Raw genomic sequence first — 26,035 nt, 5'->3', positions numbered from 1 at the left:
TAAACATTTGGAATACACGTTTTGCACCCTAAGCTATGATCTTTGTTACACTTTGCATCACAACATTAAGTTTGTCGTTAACTTGGATGGAAATTCACTGTTTAGGGTACAAAGTGTAATTAGGAGTATAGTTTAGGGTGGTAAAGTGTAATTTATCATTTGTTTTTAAAGGATTGAAAATAGGGGCAATTAGGACTTTTCACATCGAACCATATTTTTCCATCCAAGTTAATGGCAAACTTAATTTTGGGGTGCAAAGTGTAACAAGAATCATCTTTCAGGGTGCAAAACCTACATTTGAAAATTTTAGGGTGCAGAGTGTAATCAGGGTATAGTTTATGGTGGTAAAGTGTAATTTCTCCTATTTTGGTACTGATTAATAATGGTGTATCATTTTGTAGTTAGCTTAAACCTCATATATTGATTCATCTTAATTCAGGGTTTAGGCATTTGTTAGTGAAATTTATGCGTTTTTGGATGACCAAAACTCTTGGGAGTGTGATGAGATGTAAAAATAAATTATTAAATAAAAATTAACACACCCGTAACTACATCTCATCACACTCCTATAAGTTTGGTGATTGGAAAATGCAATAATTTCACTTATAAATGCATAAACCTTGAATTAAGATGAAACAAATTTTTTATTTTATATATAGCAAAAAATCCTCTGAGCACGCACATAACGCGTGCAAACAGGCTAGTATCACTTATGACCTATCTAAACATTTGAAGCTAAGCATGCATAGTGTTCCTTTAAATTTGGTGACCAATTCACATGTTAGTGGTCCTTTTAATTTGGTGCACTAATTTTGTTATTCTTTTTCAACTTTCATTTTGTTGATACAATAAGAGAATAGAGAAAGTTAGTTATTGACTTTACGCAATTTCAAAATTACCCTCTTTAAATCGGTATACTCAAATCAATGTGTATCAGTATATCTCTACATATTAAGAGGATTCAGAAAGTTAGTTATCATTATCTAAATTGTTACAAATGCCCCTAATCTAATTAGATAGTCTTTATTACCCAAAAAAAAAAAAAGGCGAAACTACAATATTGGTCCTTCAAGTTTACCCTGTGAGTGCAATTAGTCCCTTAAATTTCAAGTGAGCGCAATTGGTCCCTCAAGATTTCAAAATGAGCGATATAAGTCATTTTGTTAACTTTTGTTAATGATGTTGCTTACGCGGCCAATGGAATAATGACTTGGCATTTTTTAATGATGTGTCATTTCTTTTTATTAAAAAATTAAATTTACACGTAAGAAACAAAGAAGACCCGTTTCAAATTCAATCCTAATCCTAACCCGATTCCAAATCAAAACTCAATTTACAATTTGCAATCTGATGTGAGATTCAGAAACCCACGAGAGAGAGGGATTGAACAGACCTAAGCCCAGCCGCCGCCCTCTGCTGGAAACAGTGGCCTCTTCCATCACACCATGCTTTCTTCTCCAAGCAACAACCATTGCCATGGTGACCTCCCTCCTCCTCTCACATAAGCTCACCATTCCTTCCTCCTCCCATCTCAGGTATTACACTTTCTATGGTTGTGCAACCCAATTCCATTTTAGATTTGGTACCTTACCTCACCTTTGATTAGGTCCATGTAAGATTTTAAATTTTTATTTTTATTTTTATTCTGTGTCTCTATATGTTGTTAGATTGAGAATATGAAATTCAATGGTAGGAGAAACAGATTTGGTTATAATGGATAAATCTAATTTTCAAAAAAAAAAAATAAATAAAATGCCCAATTTCAATTTCAACGTAAATTTCTCAAATCTCCTATTCGTAGTGGAACAATAAAAAAAAGGAGACCTCCATATGAACCTTTTGATTAACCAAACTGCAGGGCATGAAATGATTTTAACATGAATATATCAAGTGATTTAATGAAATAAGTTTTCTCCTTTTGGCATACCTTTGGATGTTTACAGGAACAAGGAAACTATTTTTTTGTACTGACATGAAGGGTAATTTGATACTTAATACTATGCCTGAATGAAAATAATAAGTTGCATTCCAAATTTTTAAGCACTTATTTATATTTTTTTATTTGTATACTCACCTTATTGGTAGTTGGGTGAGAGATTCATGGATCACAAGAACTTCATGGATCAAAAGGCATTCTCGCTAATCTTCACACTTAGACACTGATTATCTTATTATACTACTTCCATCACTTCTAAATATGTATTGAAATTTTAGAATAACTTCCTTGCTCTTGTTGTAGGGATGGACAACTTTGACTTTACAATTGCCCTTTACTATTGGGGGGAAGATTACGAATAATCCATACAGAGACGAAGGAAGGAAGGTAAAGATATATGAAGATAATAATTCTGATGAAATTTCACTTGTTGAGATATGGCTGCTACAAGTGAGACATCTAGAAGAATTACAAAGTTCTATAAGAATGCACAAGTGCATAAGTGAACAAAATTTCTTGTGGATAAATGTGCAAATGTGAAGGCGCTTGTGGAGATAAATGTGTATTTGAAGTGGATTGAATGCTTAGATATTTTGAAATAGTTCTAGAGAATTTAAACATGTGGAACAGTGGAATTTAATATGATGCTTATTAGAAACTTTTATGCAGTTGGCTAGTCTCCTGTTCACCATGATTGTCTTGTAACCTTCGTCTAGATATTTACTACTCAATAATGCTTATCTAATTTTATCAGTGGCTATGTAACTAACATGAAATGTGGACCCTATTTGGTGTGCATCAGATTTGTAGTGGCTTCATCAAAACCTTTTAAAAGCTGATGTTACAAAATATATATATATATATATATATATATGACGTTCAAAGTAACTATAGCTCTGTATACATGACTTTTAGAGAGATTTTTATTCGTTTCCACATTGTCTATGATGGTGACGAACTTTTAACAATCATGATGGCTTCTCTATTGAATTAAGCTTCAACAGGTTTCTCATTCCATGAACTATTAATCCAAATGCCACATGTATTAATGGTACATGTATGCCTATGATAACAAATTGAAGCTGGAGTTAATTCAAGATGTTGAAAAATGGTCCATTATCAGTTTACTTGAGATTATGATGCTCTACTCTTACTATGTCTACTGTATATTAGAAACTGCCTGAGCTAGATAAACGTCTGATAAGCTTGAACCCTGGTGACAAGAATGCAGTCAAAACAGAAATTGAAGTTACTTCATATATCAGCTCTATATCAAGAACATTATATAATTTGTGTTTCAGTTTGTTGCCTCAGACTTTTCCATTTGCTATAAGAATCTTTTTACATAGTATAATAAAATTATTTTGCTATTGCTTTATAAATTGAACTCTGGAGTTAGAGAAGGACCAAAATGATCATTGAAAAAAAAAATTCAAGTAAACAATAATTAATTGCTTTGAGATGGACCAAATAAAATAAATATTATTTCATATTTTGAAAATTTAGCCATTGAATTGTATGCTTTTTACGCTCTTAATACACATGTCAAATTTTGTACCAATAAAATGTTATTTACTATATGATACATATGCTTATATTTAATGCATGATTTTAAACTACAAAAACTAGCAATTTAAATAATTTATTGATGACAAAGCTATTGATCTTTAATTTTCTATAAATTTTGCAAGCGTGGAGTATATAAGAAGAAGATGTAATCCAATGGTGGATTTGTCAAAATTCACCTTCATTTAAAACATATTGAGTAAGGTTGTAGTCCAAGGTTACAACCAATTTTGTAACTAAATTTTGAACTTTGTCCCCAAAAGAATTAATTTAAGGCCCAATTAGTCTAAAATGGCCTAAAGGAGGACCAAAATTGACCAAATTAAACCAAGTGGAACAAATTGGACTAAAATAGACCTAATTGGACGGAATTGAACAAAATGGGGTAGAATACTTGAATAGTTGAATGTGCTAGCAAAATAGCATTGTTTGGTTGGATAATGATTAAAGACATTAAATTTGATGAATTCCAAGGCTTTGGAGATGTTCACAGAAACTAGTGACTAGTGTTGATTGAATTGGTCCTTTCCTTCAAATTTTGTAAACTATTCTTTTATAAGAGCCAACCCCCAAATATAAGCCTCATCTCTTCTCACTTTCCAGTTCCCACTACGTACATTTGTATCTCTTCTCCTTTTTCAAATTGAAAAGGTCAAAAAACCAAATTCTTTCACGTTCTATTCACCCTCAAACGTAGCAGTCTTAGTCCATAAGTCTTCTTTTTCTTTTTTTTACACCACCAAATTTTTGTGAAACTACCCTAAAATTAAACAGTTACAAACTTATCATTTTTCTAGATTATCTAATTTTAAGGTTTTCTCTTTTTTTAAGCAAAACTTAAAACACTAACTTTCAAATTTTTAGCGCATTGAACTTTTCAAAATTTACTAATCACAAACTTTTAAAAGATAATTTATAAAATAAAAAATAACTTCTCATTTATCATCTATATATATATACTTATTGTTTAAAAGCCTTCAAAGTTGTGAATACTAAGTTATTAATTTCCCAAAATACTCTCATATTCAAGTGTTTTCAAAAGTACTAGCCTAAGAGATAGAACCGTGCGCATTGAACAAGATGGTGGTAACCACTCAAAAATTGTTATGGGTGACCTTTGTGATTGTCCTCGCATTTCCTACTGAGGGTAGAATGCTTTCAACGGATCAAGAAACCAACTTGGTGCATGTTGAGAATGGAAAAAGGGTTCATTTTCAAAGGCTGAGATTTGGGATGCTGCCAAGAAGTGTCCCTGTTCCTCCATCTGGGCCTAGCCGTGGCCATGATCCACTTGGAAGGATCAATTTTGAGATGCTGCCCGGAAATATCCATGTTCCTCCATCTGGGCCCAATACGTATCGCTCTCCTCCCCCACCCATTTGGCACTAAGAATGTTGGATCCCTAAGAACCAAGCATTTTATTTGTTTCAACTCAGCAATGCCCGGCACCTACTCTACTATTTTATAGTGTAATAAGTTATAAACTTTCTTATTCTTAGTATTTGCTTTCTCTCTCTCTCTCTCTCTCTCTCTCTCTCTCTCTCTCTCTCTCTCTCTCTCTCTCTCTCTCTCTCTCTCTCTCTCTCTCCTAATATGTCAACATATAGCACAAATGCAATTCTAATAATAAATTGCCAAGGTTATTATGAATTGCCAAGTTGTGGGCTAAACAATTTGATTGTTTGGGAGTCTCCAATTGAAGAAAGAATATTGCTATTATCTAATGAGATTATGAATCTTCCAAGGGCTAGAGAAAAATAATTTGTGTCCCCTTCAAAAAGTACATAATTCCTTTGGTTCTGTAACTTCGATTTTCCAATTAAATTCAACCACATTGTTGTATTGATTAATGCAGCAAAACTAAAGCTATTTTTCCCAAAGTCAATTAAGTTTCAACCATATACTTTATTAGTCAATACAAATACATGATTAACTTTAATTTGAGAATCTAAGATGCGACACCAAAAAAACTATACTAAGTTTTACCTACACAAAAATTTACACATATATACCAATGAACAATTGTTTTGAATGTGAAAGCAGCTAAGCAAAGAGACTTCATCAAAACATTGTTGAAAATTCGAAACCCCACTTTGAATCAAATAGCGATGGAAATGGATATCATTGAAGAATAAGGGTTTTAAAATATCTGAATAAAGAAAAATGGTAAAACACCTACTTTTTTTTTTTTTTTTGAGAAGAGTAAAACACCTACCTAAGTTATGGATTCAAATTGAAATTACTTGGACCGTCCGATTGGATATGCTAGTGGTGACTGATTGATTGATTGCGAGCTATTTCTCTTCCTCCAATTCTCATAGTATTGACTTCACGCTATGATCAAATTCGCTTTGGTTAAGCAAGTAGTGAAGCACTCAATAATATACAAGTTACAACTCATTGGATTCTTTACTATGCTCAACGACTTGTCGTTTATCCAATATTTTAATTATGGTTGATTACAGGCATGTCTAAAGTCTAAAATCTAAATAAATATTTCATTATAAAATAACTCCCGCCCCCCCCCCCCCCTCTCCCGGACTCCTTTTGTTTGCTTCAATCTCTTTGCAATAAACCTATAAATGAGATAAATTGAGTATTAAAAGTTCAAGATTGGTTAAATTTGGTTCATTTTTTTGTTAACACAAGTTTGAACTTATTTACAAACTATTTGATTTTTCTTTTCTTTTCCCATATATAGTAAATACTACAATTAATTATTTTTTCCTTTACAAGTAAATGCTAATACTTAATAACTAAATTATAGTTGAAATTATATGGTTTGAATATATTAGATAAAAAAAATTTGTTTAAAATCTTATAAAAATTAGGTTTATTAACCTCATATTATTAAAAATTATAAATAATCTTTTCTAACTTTTTTCAATATACATATATAGTATTTATATTTATAAATTGTTGAAATTTCAACAGATTATAAATATAAATTTGATATCTTATGAGCTTATTTATAGACTTCCCCAATCAAATCTCAACCCTATATGAGCATATTTCAAACATGTATTCATATAAATTAATATATAATATTACATATACTTTAAAGTTCAATTGAGTCTTATACTCATGAGTTTGTTCATGAGCATGTTATAATGTTTGAGCTCGACTTATTTAATAATTGAGCTTAAGCTTAGACTTAAGGTTGACTCATTCGCTAAATAAATAAATATAAACAAGTTTTTTCTCAAATTAAGCCTAAGTTGTTCATAAATAGTTTAGTTTAATGACAGCCCTACTTCGCAAATATATATATATATATATATATGCATGCAAATATTTTACCAAATTTGAAGGAAAGGACCAATTCAATCAACAATAGTTTCAGTGAACACCTCCAAAGCTTGGAATTCATCAACTTTAATGTCGCTATCCAACCAAACAATACTATATTTTTTGCACAGTCAAGTATTCATTAACTTGCCCCATCCTCCCTTAAAAATTACCATGGTTTTTAAATAGAGTTATGGTGTGTCTTTGTGTTAGAACTTCTTTCCCTCTCCCTTATATGTGTGTGTTTGTTTAAAAAAAAAAACAAAAAAACAAAAAAGGTATTCTACTCCCTTCGAGTGCCTCAACAGGTGACTCTCTGGCTGCTTCATTAGCAGTAAATTTGGTAAATCAGCAAAATGTCACAAGTTCAAGTTAGTAGTTTTTTTCCCATTAAAGAAGAAGAAAAAAAAGTAAGTAGCTTTTTAAGGCAATTCCAAAGTGTTATCCGATGCTATTTTTGACTCTGACGCCATCCATTGGTCCAGTGAGCAGACAAGGACAATACCATCAAGTTTCATGTTGGAATTATCCACAATTATATTACTATCAAATGGCTTCTCGAAAAAAAAAAAAATTACTATCAAATGTGAATACAAAAAGAATTTAAATGAAAAAGGAAACCAACCAAAATAAATAAATAAAACAAAAAAGAATGTGAAATAGGTTACCAGCAAATGTTACGGTAGTTAGCATCATATGTAATGTTATTTATACTTAATACAAATATTTAAGGAATTAAAACGAAAAAGGAAATGAATTATGATGACCTTTTATATCAAATTAAAAATTATATATATTATTTAATAATTATGGTAGTTATTAATAGGAATTTATTATAATTTTATTTGAACGTGGAATTATATAATCTAGATTATAATTTTGTTTGTATATGAAACCATATATTCTATAACTTAAATTAAAAAAATATATCATGTTTCACTAAAGGAGGGTTTAAATATATAATAAAATTTAAATTTATCTAAAAAAATAATACTGATATTTGAAATTGTAAGGTTTCAAAAACTTATATAGCACAATATTACGAGGTCAACAAAAAAATCATCTAACTAAAGGGTAGCTTGTGCAATGTATGAAAAACTTTATAAAAGATTATTTGTTTGATCTTTTTTTTTTTCTTCTAAAGATTGCTTAATCACGCAATATATAGAATTTTCCTTAAAAAAAGGGAATATAAATAAAATTTAATATCATGATTGAATAATTATTGTTTTTGTACATGAAAATTTATTATCACTAATGCTGTATTGCATAATTATCTATCTTTATAATAATTGCGTAATCAACTCCAAACAAAATTTTTTTGCAAACTCATGTAATATAAACTATAAAGAAAATTTATTTACATTTTCTCCAAAAAAAAAAAAAAATTTATTATCACCCCTTAATGGAGAGAAAGTCAATCATCATTTAAGAGAGAGAGAGAGAGAGAGAGAGAGAGAGAGAGAGAGAGAGAGAGTCAAAATCATATAGAAAAGCGAGCATTGAATAAGATAGTGGTAACCACTCAAAAATTGTTATGGCTGACCTTATTGATTGTCCTTGCTTTTCCCACCGAATGTAGAAGGCTTCCAACATATGGAGAAAGGTTTCTTCCAACTTGGTGCATGTTGAAAATGGAAAAAATATCTCTTTTTGAGAGAGTGAGATTAGAAATGTTGGCAAAAGGTCATGTTCCTCCTTCTGCGCCTAACAAGCCTCCTTCTATATTTGCTCCATCAAAGTTTGAGAATATAGATTTTGGGAGGATCAATTTTGAGATTTCGCCCAAAAATGGTAATGTTCCTCCATTTGGGCCTAGCAAGGGAATGTATGCCTCTCCTCCACCTCCTTAGGGTTTGCCCAAAAAGGCCATTATCCTCCATCTGAGCCTAGCAAGGGAACGTCTGACCCTCCTCCTCTTCCTTCTCGTGGTTTGCCCAATAATGGCCACTATCCTCCGTCTGGGCCTAGCAAGGGAACGTCCAAACCTTCTCCCCCTCCTCATGGTTTGCCTAATAATGGCCACTATACTCCATCTGGGCCTAGCAAGGGAACGTTCGACCCTCCTTCCCTTCCTCATGGTTTGCGCAATAATGGCCACTATCCTCCATCTGGGCCTAGCAAAGGAACGTCCGACCCTCCTCCCCCTCCTCATGGTTTGCCCAATAATGGTCACTATCCTCCATTTGGGCCTAGCAAGGGAACGTCCGACCCTCCTCCACGTCCTCATAGTTTTATTCCAATTAGGGACTAAGAATGTTGGATCTTTGAGAACTAAGCCTTTTATTAGTCCACACAATAAGTATTACCTATGTTAGAAATACAGAATAATTGTATTGTATTTCATTCAGTAATAGAATATACATAAGTGCCTTTATATAGGAGGCAGAGTGTGCAATACACGTAAGTGTGCTATACAAGTAAACAAGGTGGGCCTAAAGCCCACATACCCTAATACACGTTAACAGCCCCCCTCAAACTTAAGGTGGATGTGAGACCAACTTGAGGTTGTCAACCAAAGTGCGAAAATGTCCCTTAGGATGTGACTTGGTGAAGATATCTGCAAGTTGATCTTTAGAAGAAACTGAGATCAGCTTGAGAGCACCATGGACAAGATGATAACGGATAAAATGACAATCGATCTCGATGTGTTTAGTCTGTTCATGGAAGACATCATTGTGAGCAATATGAATGGCACTCTGGTTATCACAATAAAGAGGAGTCGTGGAGGATGTGGATACACCTAAGTCTTTAAGAAGCCATCGTAGCCAAAGGAGCTCAAATGTGGTATCAGCAAGGGCATGATATTCTGCTTCAGTACTGGAGCGGGCCATATGAGTTTGTTTCTTACTTCGCCAAGAAATCAGAGAAGAACCAAGAAGAAAGCAATAACCAGTGGTGGACCTGCAATCAATGGGATCTCCTGCCCAATCAGCATCAGAAAATGCACGAAGAACAAGAGGAGACTGAGCAGAGTAGAAAAGATCATGGAAGAGAGTGCCCTTTAGGTATCGAAGAATATGCAGAACAGCAGCATAGTGAGTCGATCGTGGAGCAGATAGATACTGACTCACCTGATGAACAGCATAGGAAATGTCTGGACGAGTGACAGTGAGATAAACTAGGCTGCCAACCAAGCATCTGTAAAGAGAGGGATTAGACAACGGTTTCCCCCCTGACGGAGTCAGATGCACATTAAGCTCAACTGGAGTGTCAACAGTCTTGCTATCAGTGAGTCCAGCTCGAGACAAGAGTTCAGAGGCATACTTGGCTTGAGTAACATAAAGTCCATCTGTAGAATGAGTGATTTCAAGACCCAAGAAGTAGCTGAGATGGCCAAGATCTTTCATCTCAAACTGCTGACTGAGAAAATCCTTGAGTTCTTGAATGCCACTGAGGTCATCACCAGTTATGATCATATCATCCACATACAGGAGAAGTAAAATAGTGTCTTTGTCAGTGCGACGAAGAAATAAGACAGAATCATAATGACTGGCCATGTAACCTAAGCGAGAGATGGTAGAGCTGAATTTGGCAAACTAAGCTCGTGGAGCTTGTTTAAGGCCATAAAGAGCACGCCGAAGGTAACAAACCTTATTTGATTCAACAGAGAGACCAGGAGAAGGTTGCATATAAACTTCTTCACTTAAATCCCCATTAAGGAATGCATTTTTGACATCCATCTGAAAAAGGTCCCATTTTCTGGCAGCAGCAATAGCTAAGAGAGCTCGAACAAATGAGATACAACCAACTAGAGTAAAGGTCTCTTCATAATCAATCCCATACTCCTGTGTAAAACCTTTTGCAACAAGACGAGATTTGTAGCGCTTAATGGACCCATCAGAGCGAGTCTTAATCTTGTAGATCCACTTACAACCAACCACAGATTTCCAGGGGGGAGATTCACCAAATCCCAAGTATGGTTTTTAGATAATGCATCAAGTTCCTCTTTCATTGCAATCTGCCATAAAGGGTCAGTGGAAGCCTCACGATAGGTGTGAGGCTCATGCAGTGTAGCAAGGGCAGTGTAACAATGATAATCAAGTAAATGTGTAGGAATGGATCTTACCCGAGTTAAGTGACGAGGTGGAATGTCTTGTGCAAGATCTTCAGGCGGAGCAGGAGCAGGGGACCCAAGCTCAGGGTTGGGTAGCTCGTCTTCAACCTGTGCATCTTCCACCTATTCATTAAAGGGTGAACTAGGAAAGGGATCAAAGGTATCTGGTGTTGGACAGAGAAGTCTATAGGTGGATCAGGAGCAACTATAGGAGGATCAGGAGCAGTTACAGAAGGAATATGTGCCTCATCTGGAAAAAGATCTAAAACAGAGGAGGAAGATAGGAAGGCACGGAAGTGAGAGAGCTCGACAAAGGAGCGATGTTCCCAAAAGACAACATTGCGAGAGATACAAAGACAATGAGAGACAGGATCATAACACCGATACCCCTTTTGAGTTTCGCCATAGCCAAGAAAACAACAAAACCTTGACTGAGGCTCAAGTTTGTTATGCCCATGTGGCTGAAGAAGAACGAAACAAGCAGAACCGAAGGAGCAAAGGTGGTGATAGTCTGGAGGTGACCCAAAAAGGCGCTCATATGGAGTTTGATTTAGAATAATAGGACTTGGAATGCAATTAATAGCATGAACAGCATAAAGGGCAGCTTCACCCCAAAAAGGAGCCGGAACTTTGGCAGAGAGAAGAATAGCACGAACAGTGTCAAGAATATGACGAAGTTTTCGTTTGGCTCTACCATTTTGCTGAGAGGTACCTGGACAAGTTAGTTGATGAACAGTGCCATAGGAATGCAAAGCAGCTTGGAAGGCATATTGAGTGTACTCAAGAGCATTATCAGATCGAAAAATTTTGATACGTTTTGAAAATTGAGTTTCAACCATTTTTGCAAAATTAGAATATACTTGCAATAACTCAGAACGATGTTTCATATTAAAAATCCAGCTATAGCGAGAGTAATCATCAACAAAGACAACAAAATATCGAGACCCACCAATACTAGAGACAAAGGAAGGCCCCCAAACATCAGAATGAATAAGGTCAAAGATATCAGTAGATATTGATTCACTAGTATTGAAAGGCAAAGCTGGTTGTTTTCCTAACTGACATGAAATACAATCAAAATTTTTTGTATTCACTGAACCTAACAAACCTCTAGAAGCCAATTGTTGTACACGAGAGGAAGATGCATGACCAAGTCGAGCATGCCAAAGTGCAAGGGAAGGAGTAGAAGAAACTGCAGCAGCTGCAACAACAGAAACAGGAGCAACAAGTGGAAGACGAAGGTTGTCCACGGGAAACATACGCCCAACTCTGGGACCGGTCCAAGCTCCTGTCCCGTCCTTGGATCATGCACAATACACCCAGAATAATCAAAGATAATGCGATAACCTAACTCAACTAATTGGCCCACAAAAAATAAATTGTAAGAAAGGTCAAGAACATTAAAGACACTAGGAACCGAGAGATTGGCAGTTGAAATGGAACCTATATTATGACCAGACATAGTGGAACCATTTGCTGTGTGAATATTAAGAGGGTGTGGTGCAGGTTTAAGTTCAGAAAATAAGGACGAGTGAGGAGTCATGTGATTGCAATAAGCAGAATCCATAAGCCAAGAGGAAGGAGACATACCAGATAAAGCTGAAAGAGAAGAGGAATAAGATGCATTACCAACCATACGAATGACATTGGCGATGATGTTTTTAAGGTCATCTGTGGACATGATGAAAGTGCGTCCTGAAGACTTAGACTGTGCAGAGACGGAAGCCATTGGTTGGACACTCTCAGTGTTAGCAATAGTAGCAGCGGATATAGACACAGCTGATTTGTTGCGATGATAGCAAGTCTCAATATTGTGGCTAAAACGTTTGCAAAAACTGCAAAGACGTTTGCTGGATTGTTGGCAACGATTATTGCAACAAGAAGAAGACCTGTCCTTATTTCTCATTTAGAAGCAAAATATGCAAAAATGGAGCGTAAAAATGAAATCTACACGAAAAACTGGGTAAGGAGGACCCGGACTGCAAAAAGTCAACTCTGGTCAAAAGTCAGCGGTCAACCTGGTCAAAGTCAACGGATGACGTCAGCAGGCTAACAGGTGATTACGTCAGCAGATGATGTGGCGCTGACGTAAGTAGGTGACGTCAACTAGGGCTGACGTAAGCAGGCAGGATGATGACGTCAGCGAACAAGTTCCGGCGCGTGGGAGCGCATGGCGGCGCGTGACTGAGACAGGAGGCGCGTGGCTGCGCGTGACGCGTTTTGGCGGCGCGTGGTGGCGCGTGCAAGTGATGCCGAGAACTTTGGTGGCGCGTGGAAGGTCCGATGAAGACGAAATTTCACAGAAAGGCAGATCGGAGAGACTACTTTCCAATGATGCTATATGTGGTCTAATCGGAGAAGCGGAAGCGGTGGTGGCGGCAAGGCAGTGGTCTTTGATGTACTGGAGTCGTGGTGAAGGCAGCGGTGCTGCTCACAAAAACGGCTGCAGAGGACACCCAAGAAGACAAGACTGCTTAAGAGCAGCACACCAAAGGATTAGAGCAGTGGCTCTGATACCATGTTAGAAATACAGAATAATTGTATTGCATTTCATTCAGTAATAGAATATACATAAGTGCCTTTATATAGGAGGCAGAGTGTGCAGTACAAGTAAGTGTGCTATACAAGTAAACAAGGTGGGCCTAAAGCCCACATACCCTAATACACGTTAACAACCTAAATGTCACCTCTTGCTCAAACTCTGCATTGCTTAGCACATACCATTATTGCTATGGTGTAATGAATTATAAACCTTATTCACAGTGTTTGCTCTCTCTCTCTCTCTCTCTCTCTCTCTCTCTCTCTCTCATAAATTCACAGTATATGCATCAAAGTAGTTAGTACCATATTGGAGGCCATGATGGTTAGAGAAATAATATATTTTGGTGAAAATTATACTTTGTTACTCTAAACTATACTTCATATTATACTTTGCAATTTAAACATTTGGAATACACATTTTGCACCCTAAGCTATGATACTTGTTACACTTTGCATCACAACATTAAGTTTGTTGTTAACTTGGATGGAAATTCAATGTTTAGGGTGAAAAGTGTAATTAGAAGTTTAGTTTAGGGTAGTAAAGTGTAATTTATCTTTTTTTTTTTTTAAAGGCTTCAGAAGAGAGGCAATTAGGACTTTTCACGTGGAACCATATTTTTCCATCCAAGTTAATGGCAAACTTGATTTCAGGGTGCAAAGTGTAACAAGGATCATCTTTCAGGGTGCAAAACCTGCATTCGAAAATTTTAGGGTGCAGAGTGTAATCAGGATATAGTTTAGGATGGTAAAGTGTAATTTTTCCTATTTTGGTACTAATTAATAATGGTGTATCATTTTGAGGTTGGCTTAAACCTCATATATTGATTCATCTTAATTATGGGTTTAGGCATTTGTTAGTGAAATTTATGCGTTTTTGGATGACCAAAACTCTTGGGAGTGTGATGAGATGTAAAAATAAATAATTAAATAAAATTAACACACCCGTAACTACATCTCATCACACTCCTATAAGTTTGGTGATTGGAAAATGCAATAATTTCACTTATAACTGCATAAACCTTGAATTAAGATGAAACAATTTTTTTTTATATAACAAAAAATCCTCTGAGCACGCACATAGCGTGTGCAAACAAGCTAGTATCACTTATGACCTATCTAAACATTTGAAGCTAAGCATGCATAGTGTTCCTTCAAATTTGGTGAACAATTCACATGTTAGTGGTCCTTTAAATTTGGTGCACTAATTTTGTTATTCTTTTTCAACTTTCATTTTGTTGATACATTAAGAGAATAGAGAAAGTTAGTTATTGCCTTTACGCAATTTTAAAATTACACTTATTAAACCAATATGCTCAAGTCAATGTGTATCAATGTATCTCTACATATTAAGAGGATTCAGAAAGTTAGTTATCATTATCTAAATTGTTAAAAATACCCCTAATCTAATTAGATTGTCTTTATTACTAAAAAAAGGCTAAACTACAATATTGATCCCTCAAGTTTACCCTGCGAGTGCAATTAGTCCCTTAAGTTTCAAGTGAGCATAATTGGTCCCTCAAGTTTTCAAAATGAGCGATATAAGTCATTTTATTAACTTCTGTTAGTGATGTTGCTTATGTGGCCAACGGAATAATGACCTGGCATTTTTTTAATGATGTGTCATTTCTTTTTATTAAAAAATTAAATTTACATGTAAGAAACAATGAAGACCCATTTCAAATTCAATCCTAATCCTAACCCGGTTCAAAATCAAAACTCATTTTGCAATTTGCAATTTACAATCTGATGTGAGGTTCACAAACCCACGAGAAAGAGGGATTGAACAAACCCAAGCCTAGCCGCCGCCCTCCATTAGAGACAGTGGCCTCTTCCATCACACCAATGTTTCTTCTCCAAGCAACAGCCATTGCCATGGTGACCTCACTCCTCCTCCCATCTCAAGTATTACACTTCCTATGGTTGTGCAACCCAATTCCATTTTAGATTTGGTACCTTACCTCACCTTTGATTAGGTCCATGTAAGATTTTTTTTTTTTTTTTTTTTTTTTTTTTTTTTTTTTTTGTGTTGTTAGATTGTGAATATGAAATTCAATGGTAGGAGAAACAGATTTGGTTCTGATGGATGAATCTAATTTTCAGAAAAAATAAAATAAAATGCCCAATTTCAATTTCAACGTAAATTTCTCTGGTCTCCAATTCGTAGGGGAACAATAAAGAAAGGAGACCTCCATATGAACCTTTTGATTAACCAAATTGCAGGGCATGAAATGATTATAACATGAATATATCAAGTGATTTAATGAAATGAGTTTTCTCCTTTTGGCATACCTTTAGGTGTTTACAAGAGCAAGGAAACCATTTTTTTGTACTGACATGAAGGGTGATTTGATATTTAATACTATGCTTGAATGAAAATTAAAAGTTGCATTCCAAATTTTTAAGCACTTACTGATATTTTCTTATGCTTATTATTCGTATACTCACCTTATTGGTAGTTGGGTGAGAGACTCATGGATCACAAGAAATTCATGGATCAAAAGGCATTGTTGCTAATCTTCACACTTAGACACTAATTATCCTATTATACTACTTCCATCACTTCTAAATATGTATTGAAATTTTAGAATAACTTCCTTGCTCTTGTTGTAGGGATGGACAACTTTGACTTTACAATCGCCCTTTACTATTGTGGGGGGGGGGGGGGGGAGAGATTAGGAATAATCCATACAGATATGAAGGAAGGGAGGTAAAGATATATGAAGATAATAATTCTGATGAAATTTCACTTGTTGAGATATGGCTGCTACAAGTGAGACATCCAGAAGAATTACAAAGTTCTATAAGAATGCACAAGTGCGTAAGTGAACGAAATTTCTTTTGGATAAGTGTGCAAAAGTGAAGGCACTTGTAGAGATAATTGTGTATTTGAAGTGGATTGAATGCTTAGATATTTTGAAACAGTTCTAGGGAATTTAAACATGTGGAACAGTAGAATTTAATATGATGCTTATTAGAAACTTTTATGCAATTGGCTAGTCTCTTGTTCACCATGATTTCTTTGTCTTGTAACCTTCGGCTAGATATTTACTAGTCAGTAATGCTTATCTAATTTTATCAGTGGGTATGTAACTGACATGAAATGTGGACCCTATCTGGTGTGCATCAGATATGTAGTGGCTTCATCAAAACCTTCTAAAAGCTGATGTTACAATATGTATATATGACTTTCAGAGTGACTATAACTTTGTATACATGACTTTTAGAGAGATTTTTATTCGTTTCCATATTGTCTATGATGATGACGAACTTTTAACAATCATGACGGCATCTCTATTGAATTAAGCTTCAATAAGTTTCTCATTCCATGAATTGCTAATTCCAAATGCCATATGTATTAATGGTACACGTATGCCTATGATAACAAATTGAAGCTGGAGTTAATTCAAGATGTTGAAAAATGGTCCATTATCAGTTTACTTGAGATTATGATGCTCAACTCTTACTATGTCTACTGTATATCAGAAACTGCCCGAGCTAGAGAAACATCTGATAAGCTTGAACCCTAGTGACAAGAATGCAGTCAAAACAGAAATTGAAGTTACTTCATATATCAACTCTATATCAAGAACATTATATAATTTGTGTTTCAGTTTGTTGCCTCACACTTTTCCATTTACAATAAGAATCTTTTTACATTGTATAATAAAATCATTTTGCTATTGCTTTATATATTGAACTTTGGAGTTAGAGAAGGACCAAAATGATCCTTGAAAAAAAAATTCAAGTAAACAATATTTAATTGCTTTGAGATGGACCAAATAAAATAAATATTATTACATATTTTGAAAATCTAGCTATTAAATTGTATGCTTTTTATGCTCTTAACACACATGTCAAATTTTGTATCAATCAAATGTTATTTACTATATGATATATATGCTTATATTTAATGCATGATTTTAAACTACAAAAATTAGCAATTTAAATAATTTATTGATGACATAGCTATTGATCTTTAATTTTCTATAAATTTTGCAAGCATGGAGGATATAAGAAGAAGATGTAATCCAATAGTAGATTTGTCAAAATTCACCTCCATTTAAAAGATATTAAGTAAGGTTGTAGTCCAAGGCTACAACCAATTTTGTAACTAAATTTTAAACTTTGTCCCAAAAAGAATCAATTTAAGGCCCAATTAGTCTAAAATGGACTAAAGGGGGACCAAAATTGACCAAATGGACCAAATTAAACCAAGTGGAACAAATTGGACTAAAATAGACCTAATTGGACAGAATTGAACAAAATGGGGTAGAACACTTGAATAGTTGAATGTGCTAGCAAAATAACATTGTTTGGTTGGATAACGATTAACGACATCAAAGTTGATGAATTCCAAGGCTTTGGAGATGTTCACAGAAACTAGTGTTGATTGAATTGGTCCTTTTCTTCAAATTTGGTAAACTATTCTTTTATATATATATATATGAGATCTACTAAATTATTATTACACGAGAAGTTTATAAAAAAGAGCTGTCAATAAATCAAATTATTTATGAACAATTTGGGCTTAACTTGCAAAAAAAACTTGTAATTTATATTTGTTTATTTAGCAAATGAGTCAACTTCAAATCTAAGTTTAAGATCGAACCCATATATATATACACACACAAATAGGTATAACTTGAACTCATATACATACATACACTAGTTGGTAACTTGTATAATGCATAGAAAGTTTAATATAAAATGATCTTTTCTCTCTTTTATTTTTTGTCAAAATATGCAATTTGATAATTATGATAGTTATTAATAGGAATTGATTATAATTGTGTTTGTATATGGAATTATATATTTTAGTTTATAATTGTGTTTGAATATGAAACTATATATTTTATCATTTAAAGAAAATATGATGTGCCAAGATTCTAAGGTGGGTTTGAATATAGAATAGAATTTTAATTCATTTAAAAATAATAATAATAACATGTAAAAGTGTAAGGTTCCAAAAACTTATGTAGCACAATATCATAAGGTCAACCAATAATCATATAGACGGTTGCTTGTGCAAGGCACGAGAAAGTTTAACAAAAGATGATTTTTTCTATCTTTTATCTTTTTCGTGTAAAGATGAAATTTGTTAAGTACAGTAATTATTAATAAAATTTTATTACGATTGAGACAGTATGTGAAACAATCTATTCTACAATTTAATGAAAAATATGATTTAACAAGATCTAATGAAGAGTTTTAAAAATTTAAATTCATATACATCTCTAAGCATAAGAATTGCATAATATGAAGTGGATGTCATAGGTTGAAACTATCTTAAAAAAAAAAAAAAAAAAAAAAAAAAAAAAAAAAAAAAAAACCTCCACACAAAAATATTAATTGCTAACTCCTTTAATATTATGCAATTATTATCTCTAAGAATAAAAAAAAAATTAAAAAAAAACCTCCACACAAAAATATTAATTGCTAACTCCTTTAATATTATGCAATTATTATCTCTAAGAATAATAGTTGCATAATCAACTCCACAAAAAAATATTAATTGCAAACCACACAAAAATATTAATTGCACTCTCTTGTAATATAAAGAAAATTTATTATCATCATTTAATGAAGAGAGGGTCAATCATTATTTAATAGGTCATAAAGAGTCTCAAATTAGATAGAAATGTGAGCATTGAACAAGATGGTGCTAACCACTCAAAAATTGGTATGGTTGACCTTTGTGATTGTCCTCGCTTTCCCTATTGAAGCTAGAAGGCTTTCAACATATGGAGAAAAGGTTTCTTCTAACTTAGTGCAAGTTGAAAAATGGAAAATACCTCTTTTTGAGAGGGTGAAATTTGGACTGTTGGCAAAAGGTCATGTCCCTCCATCTGCGCCTAACGAGCCCCCTTCTCTGTTTGTTCCATCAAAGTTTGAGAATATAGATTTTGGAAGGAACAATTTTGAGATGTTGCCAAAAAATGGTCATGTTCCTCCATTTGGACTAGCAAGGGAACGTCTGACCCTCCTCCACCTCCTCTTGGTTTGCCTAAAAATGGCCATTATCCTCCATCTAGGTCTAGCAAGGGAACGTTTGATCCTTCTCCTCCTCCTCCTCATGGTTTGCCCAATAATAGCCACTATCCTCCATTTGGGCCTAGCAAGGGAACCTCTGACCCTCCTCCACCTCCTCATAGTTTGCCAAAAAATGGCCACTACCCTCCATTTGGGCCTAGTAAGGGAAAGTCTGACCCTCCTCCTCCTCCTCTTCATGGTTTGCCCAATAATGTCCAATATCCTCCATTTAGGCCTAGCAAGGGAACGTCTAGCCCTCCTCCTCCTCTTCCTCATGGTTTACCCAAAAATGACCACTATCCTCTATCTAGGCCTAACAAGGGAACGTTTGATCCTCCTCCTCCTCATGGTTTGCCCAATAATGGCCATTATCCTCCATCTGGGCCTAGCAAGGTAACCTTTGACCCTCCTCCACCTCCTCATGGTTTGCCAAAAAATGGCCACTACCCTCCATCTGGGCCTAGCAAGGGTACGTCTGACGTCCCTCCTCCTCCTTATGGTTTGCCCAATAATGGCCACTATCCTCCATCTGGGCCTAGCAAGGGAATGTCCGACCCTCCTCCTTCTCCTCCTCATGCTTTGCCCAATAATGGCCACTATCCTCTATGTGGGCCTATTAAGGGAACGCCCGACCCTCCTGCCCCTCCTCATGGTTTTATTCCAATTAAGGTCTAAGAATGTTGGATCTCTAAGAACTAAGCCTTTTATTTGTCCACAAAATAACTATTACCCAAATGTCACCTCTTGCTCAAACTCTACATTCTTAGCACATACCATTATTTCTATGGTCTAATGAATTATAAACCTTATTCTTAGTATTTGGTCGCTCTCTCTCTCTCTCTCTCTCTCTCTCTCTCTCTCTCTCTCTCTCTCTCTCTCTCTCTCTCTCTCTCTCATAAATTCACAGTATATTGCATCAAAGTAGTCAATACCATACCAAAGGCCATAGTAGTTAAAGAAATGAAATATTTTGGTACGGAAATTGTACTTTACCACCCTAAACCATACCCTATATTATACTTTGCACCATAAACATTTCAACTGCACGTTTTGCACCCTAAGCTATGACCCTTGTTACACTTTGCACCACAACATTAAGTTTGTTGTCAACTTGGATGGAAATTCAAAGTTTAGGGTGTAAAGTGTAATTAGAAGTATAGTTTAGGATGGTAAAGTTTAATTTATCATTTGTTTTTAAAGGATTGGGAAGATGGGCAATTAGGTCTTTTCACATGGTGCCATATTTTTCCATCCAAGTTAACAGCAAACTTGATATTAGGGTGCAAAGTGTAACAAGGATCATCTTTTAGGGTGCAAAACTTGCATTCGAAAAGTTTAGGGTGTCAAGTGTAATCAGGGTATAGTTCAGGGTGGTAAAGTGTAATTTCTCCTATTTTGATACTGATTAATAATGGTATATCATTTTGGGGTTAGCTTAAACCTCATATATTGATTCATCTTAACTAAGGGTTTAGGCATTTGTTAGTGAAATTTATGCATTTTTGGATAACCAAAACTCTTAGGAGTGTGATGAGATGTAAAAATAAATAAGTAAATAAAAATTAACACACCCGTAAAATACATCTCATCACACTCCTATAAGTTTGGTGATGGGAAAATGCAATAATTTCACTTACAAATGCATAAACCTTAAATTAAGATGAATCAAAAGTTTTTTTTTTTTTAAACAAAAACGTCTTTGAGCATGCACGTAGCGTGTGCAAAAATGCTAGTGTCACTTAGGATCTATCTAAAGATTTGAAGCTATGCATGCATAGTGTTCCTTTAAATTTGGTGAACAATTCACATGTTAGTGATCCTTTTAATTTGGTGCACTGATTTTGTTATTCTTTTCCAACTTTCTTTTTGTTGATACGTTAGGAGGATAAGAAAGTTAGTTATCGCCTTTACGCAATTTCAAAATTACCCTTATTAAATCGGTATGCTCAAATCAATGTGTATCAGTATATTTTTATATATTAAGAGGATTTAGAAAATTAGTTATCATTATCTAAATTGTCAAAAATACCCCTAATCTAATTAGATAGTCTTTTTTACTAAAAAAATGAGGTTAAAATCGTTGTTCAATAAAATTCAAAAAGAAGAAAAACTATCAAATTGATTTCCTATAACTTCCCACTAGGGTCTTAGACAGATACAAATTCCTTGCCTGTCTAAAAAGCAAAAAGCCTTCAGTCCCCAGAGTCACAACTTCGCATCCCACGTCTGACAAATTACAAACAAAAACTCTTCCCAATTCTTCCCAAAAGATGAATATGGTGTATATTAACAAAGTCTTCCCAAGGATTACTATTCCTAATTGAAATATGAATTGTGCCAGGCAACTACTCTTTGTATGATGCAGTGTTTGTGGTTTAATTGAATAGAAGAACCAGAAAATTTTGTGCGGCACTAAGGGAAAAAATGTGATTTTTATTTATTTGTTTTCATGTTTGAACGGTTTTCTCTTCACAACTGTTTGTACTACTTTTTTTTTTTTTTTTTTTTCCATTTTAGTGAATGTCTTTTCTCTGTTCAAAATAAAAATTACTATGTGCGTGGTTTATTTGAATAGAATAGAAAAGGAAAATGCCTCAGGCTAGTGTTTTATTATTTTATTGGACTGGAATATCATGGTTAAATTGATTACCATAAATGCAATATTTGAGTTTTTCCCTTGCCTATTGATTCGGTAATTGGACTATGATGGGTTTGACTTAAATTGAACTACCCCTATTTTGTTGTTGTTAATAGAAAATGACAAAATGTGATATAATTGCCCAAAAGAATCATAATTGCGAATCTGTCGTGTCTGTTAAATTATTAATGCAATTAGATTTCTCTTCCTGTGTTTTCTTTTTTTGGGGGTGGGGGGTGAGGGGGTGAACATTTCTTTCAGTTTCGTACTGTACCTTTCAGTTTCTCTTTCAATTTCAAGTTTTTGCTAATGTAATTAGATTTCTTGCTAATGGGGGTAAACCAATTAATATGATTAGTAAAAAAAAATGTTTTTAAAGTCCACATTGCACGTAGCCGATGTAAACATGCATATTTTCAAATTTAAACTAAAAAACTTAAACCGTATCATTTTTTTTTTTTTTTTAAATCCAATTGAAGAATAATGCCGAATGCCTAGCTAAATGACGCAGTTGAATTAGAGTTTGTTTATGATTTTCATTTAAGTTTGACTATTCTAATTCATTTTTATATTATTTTAATTTGTTTATTTGTGTCCCATTTTTTTTTAAAGTTTATTTGTGATATTCAAAAGGTTGGATTCTTTGCAAGAACTTGATGTAAAATGCACACGGCTGAGGACTTTGTGATGTTGAAGCTGTGTATTGGTGGTATATAAAAGATAAATAATACTATAGCCACAAATTATTTTACAACATTTTTACAAATAGTTGATGTAGGTAATTTTTACTAGTTCTTATCTGAGCTTACCACTAACATCATTTTTTTGCTTACCAATAACCACTCACCGTATATATCAGCAGTTTGTAAAAATTATTGTAAAATAGTTTGTAACTCTAAAATTTTCCATCAAAGATCAACATCGATCAGTTTTTCATTATAATACATTCACATGGAGGAAGGAGACACAGACACTTTCAATTAATACTCCTTTGTGTGTTTGAAGCTCTATTATTTACGTGAACTTTATCCATGTCATATAGGTATGGATAAGTTTTTAATAAATTACAACTTATTTATGTCTCTAGAAGCCAATATTTGTTTTTTTTTTTTTTATTCGACAAAGTTTGTCTACAAACTTTGTTATAGCAAATGGCTACAACTTCACTCAATATCATTTTATTGGATTTAAATCTTAACAAATACACCATTGGATTAAATTTTCTTCTTATATTCTCGATGAATGAAAATTTTGTAAATGATCAGAGATCAATAATTATGTCATCAATTAAATGTTAAAAGTTCAAGTTTTTGTAGTATAAAATCATGCATAAAAAATAAGTTTATGGATCAAATAGTAAATGTAGTTGCACGATTTTCCTGGTCCAAACCCTATTGATCAGGCCTTGGCCCGAGGCGCAACACACAATAAATATTTGTAGAGGATGGGTCAAAGAACTTAGCCTCAGTGAGCTTAGTCGGTCTAATGCATGGACAATATTATTGCAGGAATAAAAACACAAGAATGGATATCTAACAGAAGATTCTATTTCCTGAGTGCCCAATACATTTTTGTTCGTCCGCCTCTTTAAGGGACTCCACTACATTATATGGCTCTCTCATTCTTATCTGAACCTTACACTTGTTGATCATCTAAGCCCCCACTTGAGCACCTGTCCTATCAGACACCCTTATCACTCCCTTGTGAGTTGCAGTGGCCAAGGTAGTACTGTTTAGGGGTCTTTTCCTCATTAATGCGGCCAAGAGGGTGGTTATGACACATTTAATGTGGTGGTGGCAGCTTTCCATGAGATATTTTGGGTTTTATTCTTTTTTATATGCTTGGAGGATGAACTACAATGGTTGGGGCGAGCTCTTCGTCCGAACTTCGTAATGTCCGAGGAGGGGTTACTCCTCGGACAGGTTTCTTTTACCGCAATTGGGCTTGAATAAGGTTTTGGCTGTGACTTCTCCTCGGACAGGATGCTTCTCGGACGGGCCCGTAGTTTGACTAGCCCATTATTTTGGGCCGGGCCCCACAGTAAATAACATTCAATTGACATGAAATTTAGTATGCATGTTGAGAACATAAAGAACACGCAATCTAATAGTCAGATTTTCAAAATATATAGCTATATTAATTTTTTTAGTGGAAATTGTAATCCTTGGTTACAACTTATAGCCAAACTTTGTCCTTTTTAATTTTTCTTTATATATAAAAGAGGTTATTGATGTTTATTTTTATTTTACTTTGAGTTAAATCTCATCACACTCCTAGAGATTTTGGTGGTCGACAAACTCATAAATTACACAACAAACATACAAACCTAAATGGAGATATATTAGCAATTTTGACAATAAAATAATAATAATAATAAAAAAGCTTCTAAGTATATTTGAACCATGCAGGAACAACATTATTTGTATGAAATTGTTTCCAATTAAAAAAAAAAAAAAGTCTTTTTAAATCTTGATAGAATAGATTTTTCATTTTGCAACTACTTACAATTTCATGGTATGGCAATATATCTATTCATCTCTTGGATATAAGTTTTAGATAATTTATTTTGTACAGTATTGTTTCCAATTTTTTAAAAAAAGTATATTTCAATCTTGATAGAATAGATTTTTCTTTTTGCAGTGAATTATATTTTCATGGTATGACAATATATATTTCTATGCATTTCTTCGTTATAAGTTTTAGATCTTTTTTTTTTTTAATTTTTCTGTGTAAGTAGTGTGATTTTCATAGGAACCTTTTTATTACTTTAGTTTGAAGGAATTGGATGATACATATTTTTTAGTTAGTTCCCTATGATTACATAAATTTGAAGGAATTGAATGATGCATATTTTTTTTAATATTTTGGATCCATAAGAGCCAACCCCCAAATTTAAAACTCATCTCTTCTCACTTTCCAGTTCCCACTACATTTGTTGTATCTCTTCTCCTTTTTCAAACTGAAAAGGTCAAAAAACCAAATTCTTTCACGTTCTATTCACCCTCAAATGTAGCAGTCTTAGCCCATAAGTCTTCTTTTTCTTTTTTTACACCACCAAAATTTCGGGAAACTACCATAAATTAAACAGTTACAAACTTCTCATTTTTCTAGATTATCTAATTTTAAGGTTTTCTCTTTTTTTAAGCAAAACTTAAAACAACTAGCTTTCCAAATTTTTAGCGCATTGAACTTTTCAAAATTTACTAATTACAAACTTTTAAAAGATAATTTATAAAATAAAAAATAACTTCTCATTTATCATCTATATATATATATATATATATGTACCTATTGTTTAAGGGCCTTCAAAGTTGTGAATACTAAGTTTTGAATTTCCCAAAATACTCTCATATTCAAGCGTTTTCAAAAGTACTAGCCTAAGAGATAGAACCGTGCACATTGAACAAGATGGTGGTAACCACTCAAAAATTGTTATGGGTGACCTTTGTGATTGTCCTCACTTTTCCTACTGAGGGTAGAATGCTTTCAACGGATCAAGAATCCAACTCGGTGCGTGTTGAGAATGGAAAAAGGGTTCTTTTTGAGAGGCTGAATTTTGGGATGCTGCAAAGAGGCCCTGTTCCTCCATCTGGGCCTACCCAAGGCACACCCCTTCCACCCTTTAATCCCTATGCTCCTGTAGCTAAGCCTGATAGGGCTGCCGCTCCTCCCCCTCCCAGTCCCCCTCATAATACTAATCCTTGAGCTAAGCCTTTTATTAGCCCATACCATAACTATTACTTAAATGTCACCTCTTGCTTCAACTCCACAATGCCCGATGCCTATTCTACTATTTCTATGATGCAATCAATTATAAGCCTTCTTATTCTATTTCTATGTATTTGCAATTTTGTACTCCAAGCACCTACTACTATTTCTATGGTGTAATATGTTATAAACTCTTAATGCTATTCTAATAATAAATTGCCAAGATTATTATGAATCGGCAAGTTGCCAAGTTGTGGGCCAAGTTGTCTTT

At 34.2% G+C, this 26,035-nt stretch overlaps 2 protein-coding genes and 1 long non-coding RNA gene across 3 annotated transcripts; all 3 read left to right on the top strand.

The window, feature by feature from the left end:
* Positions 1 to 1,338: 1,338 nt before the first annotated feature.
* On the top strand, positions 1,339 to 2,604 carry LOC126712245 (uncharacterized). Its single transcript, XR_007651089.1, has 2 exons — positions 1,339 to 1,535; positions 2,240 to 2,604. It is a non-coding gene; the product is annotated as an uncharacterized LOC126712245 (long non-coding RNA).
* Positions 2,605 to 8,463: 5,859 nt separating this feature from the next.
* Positions 8,464 to 9,044, top strand: LOC126694569 (uncharacterized). Its single transcript, XM_050390922.1, has 2 exons — positions 8,464 to 8,584; positions 8,644 to 9,044. Exons 1-2 carry the CDS (start codon positions 8,464 to 8,466, stop codon positions 9,042 to 9,044), a joined length of 522 nt encoding a protein of 173 aa, XP_050246879.1.
* Positions 9,045 to 19,044: 10,000 nt separating this feature from the next.
* LOC126694560 (uncharacterized) lies at positions 19,045 to 20,093 on the top strand. The gene is made up of 2 exons (XM_050390911.1): positions 19,045 to 19,259; positions 19,352 to 20,093. Exons 1-2 carry the CDS (start codon positions 19,045 to 19,047, stop codon positions 20,091 to 20,093), a joined length of 957 nt encoding a protein of 318 aa, XP_050246868.1.
* Positions 20,094 to 26,035: the final 5,942 nt, after the last annotated feature.

Source organism: Quercus robur, chromosome 2, assembly GCF_932294415.1.
Source record: "Quercus robur chromosome 2, dhQueRobu3.1, whole genome shotgun sequence".
NCBI classification, from domain to species: domain Eukaryota; kingdom Viridiplantae; phylum Streptophyta; class Magnoliopsida; order Fagales; family Fagaceae; genus Quercus; species Quercus robur.
This window is presented reverse-complemented; position numbering and strand designations above follow the sequence as displayed.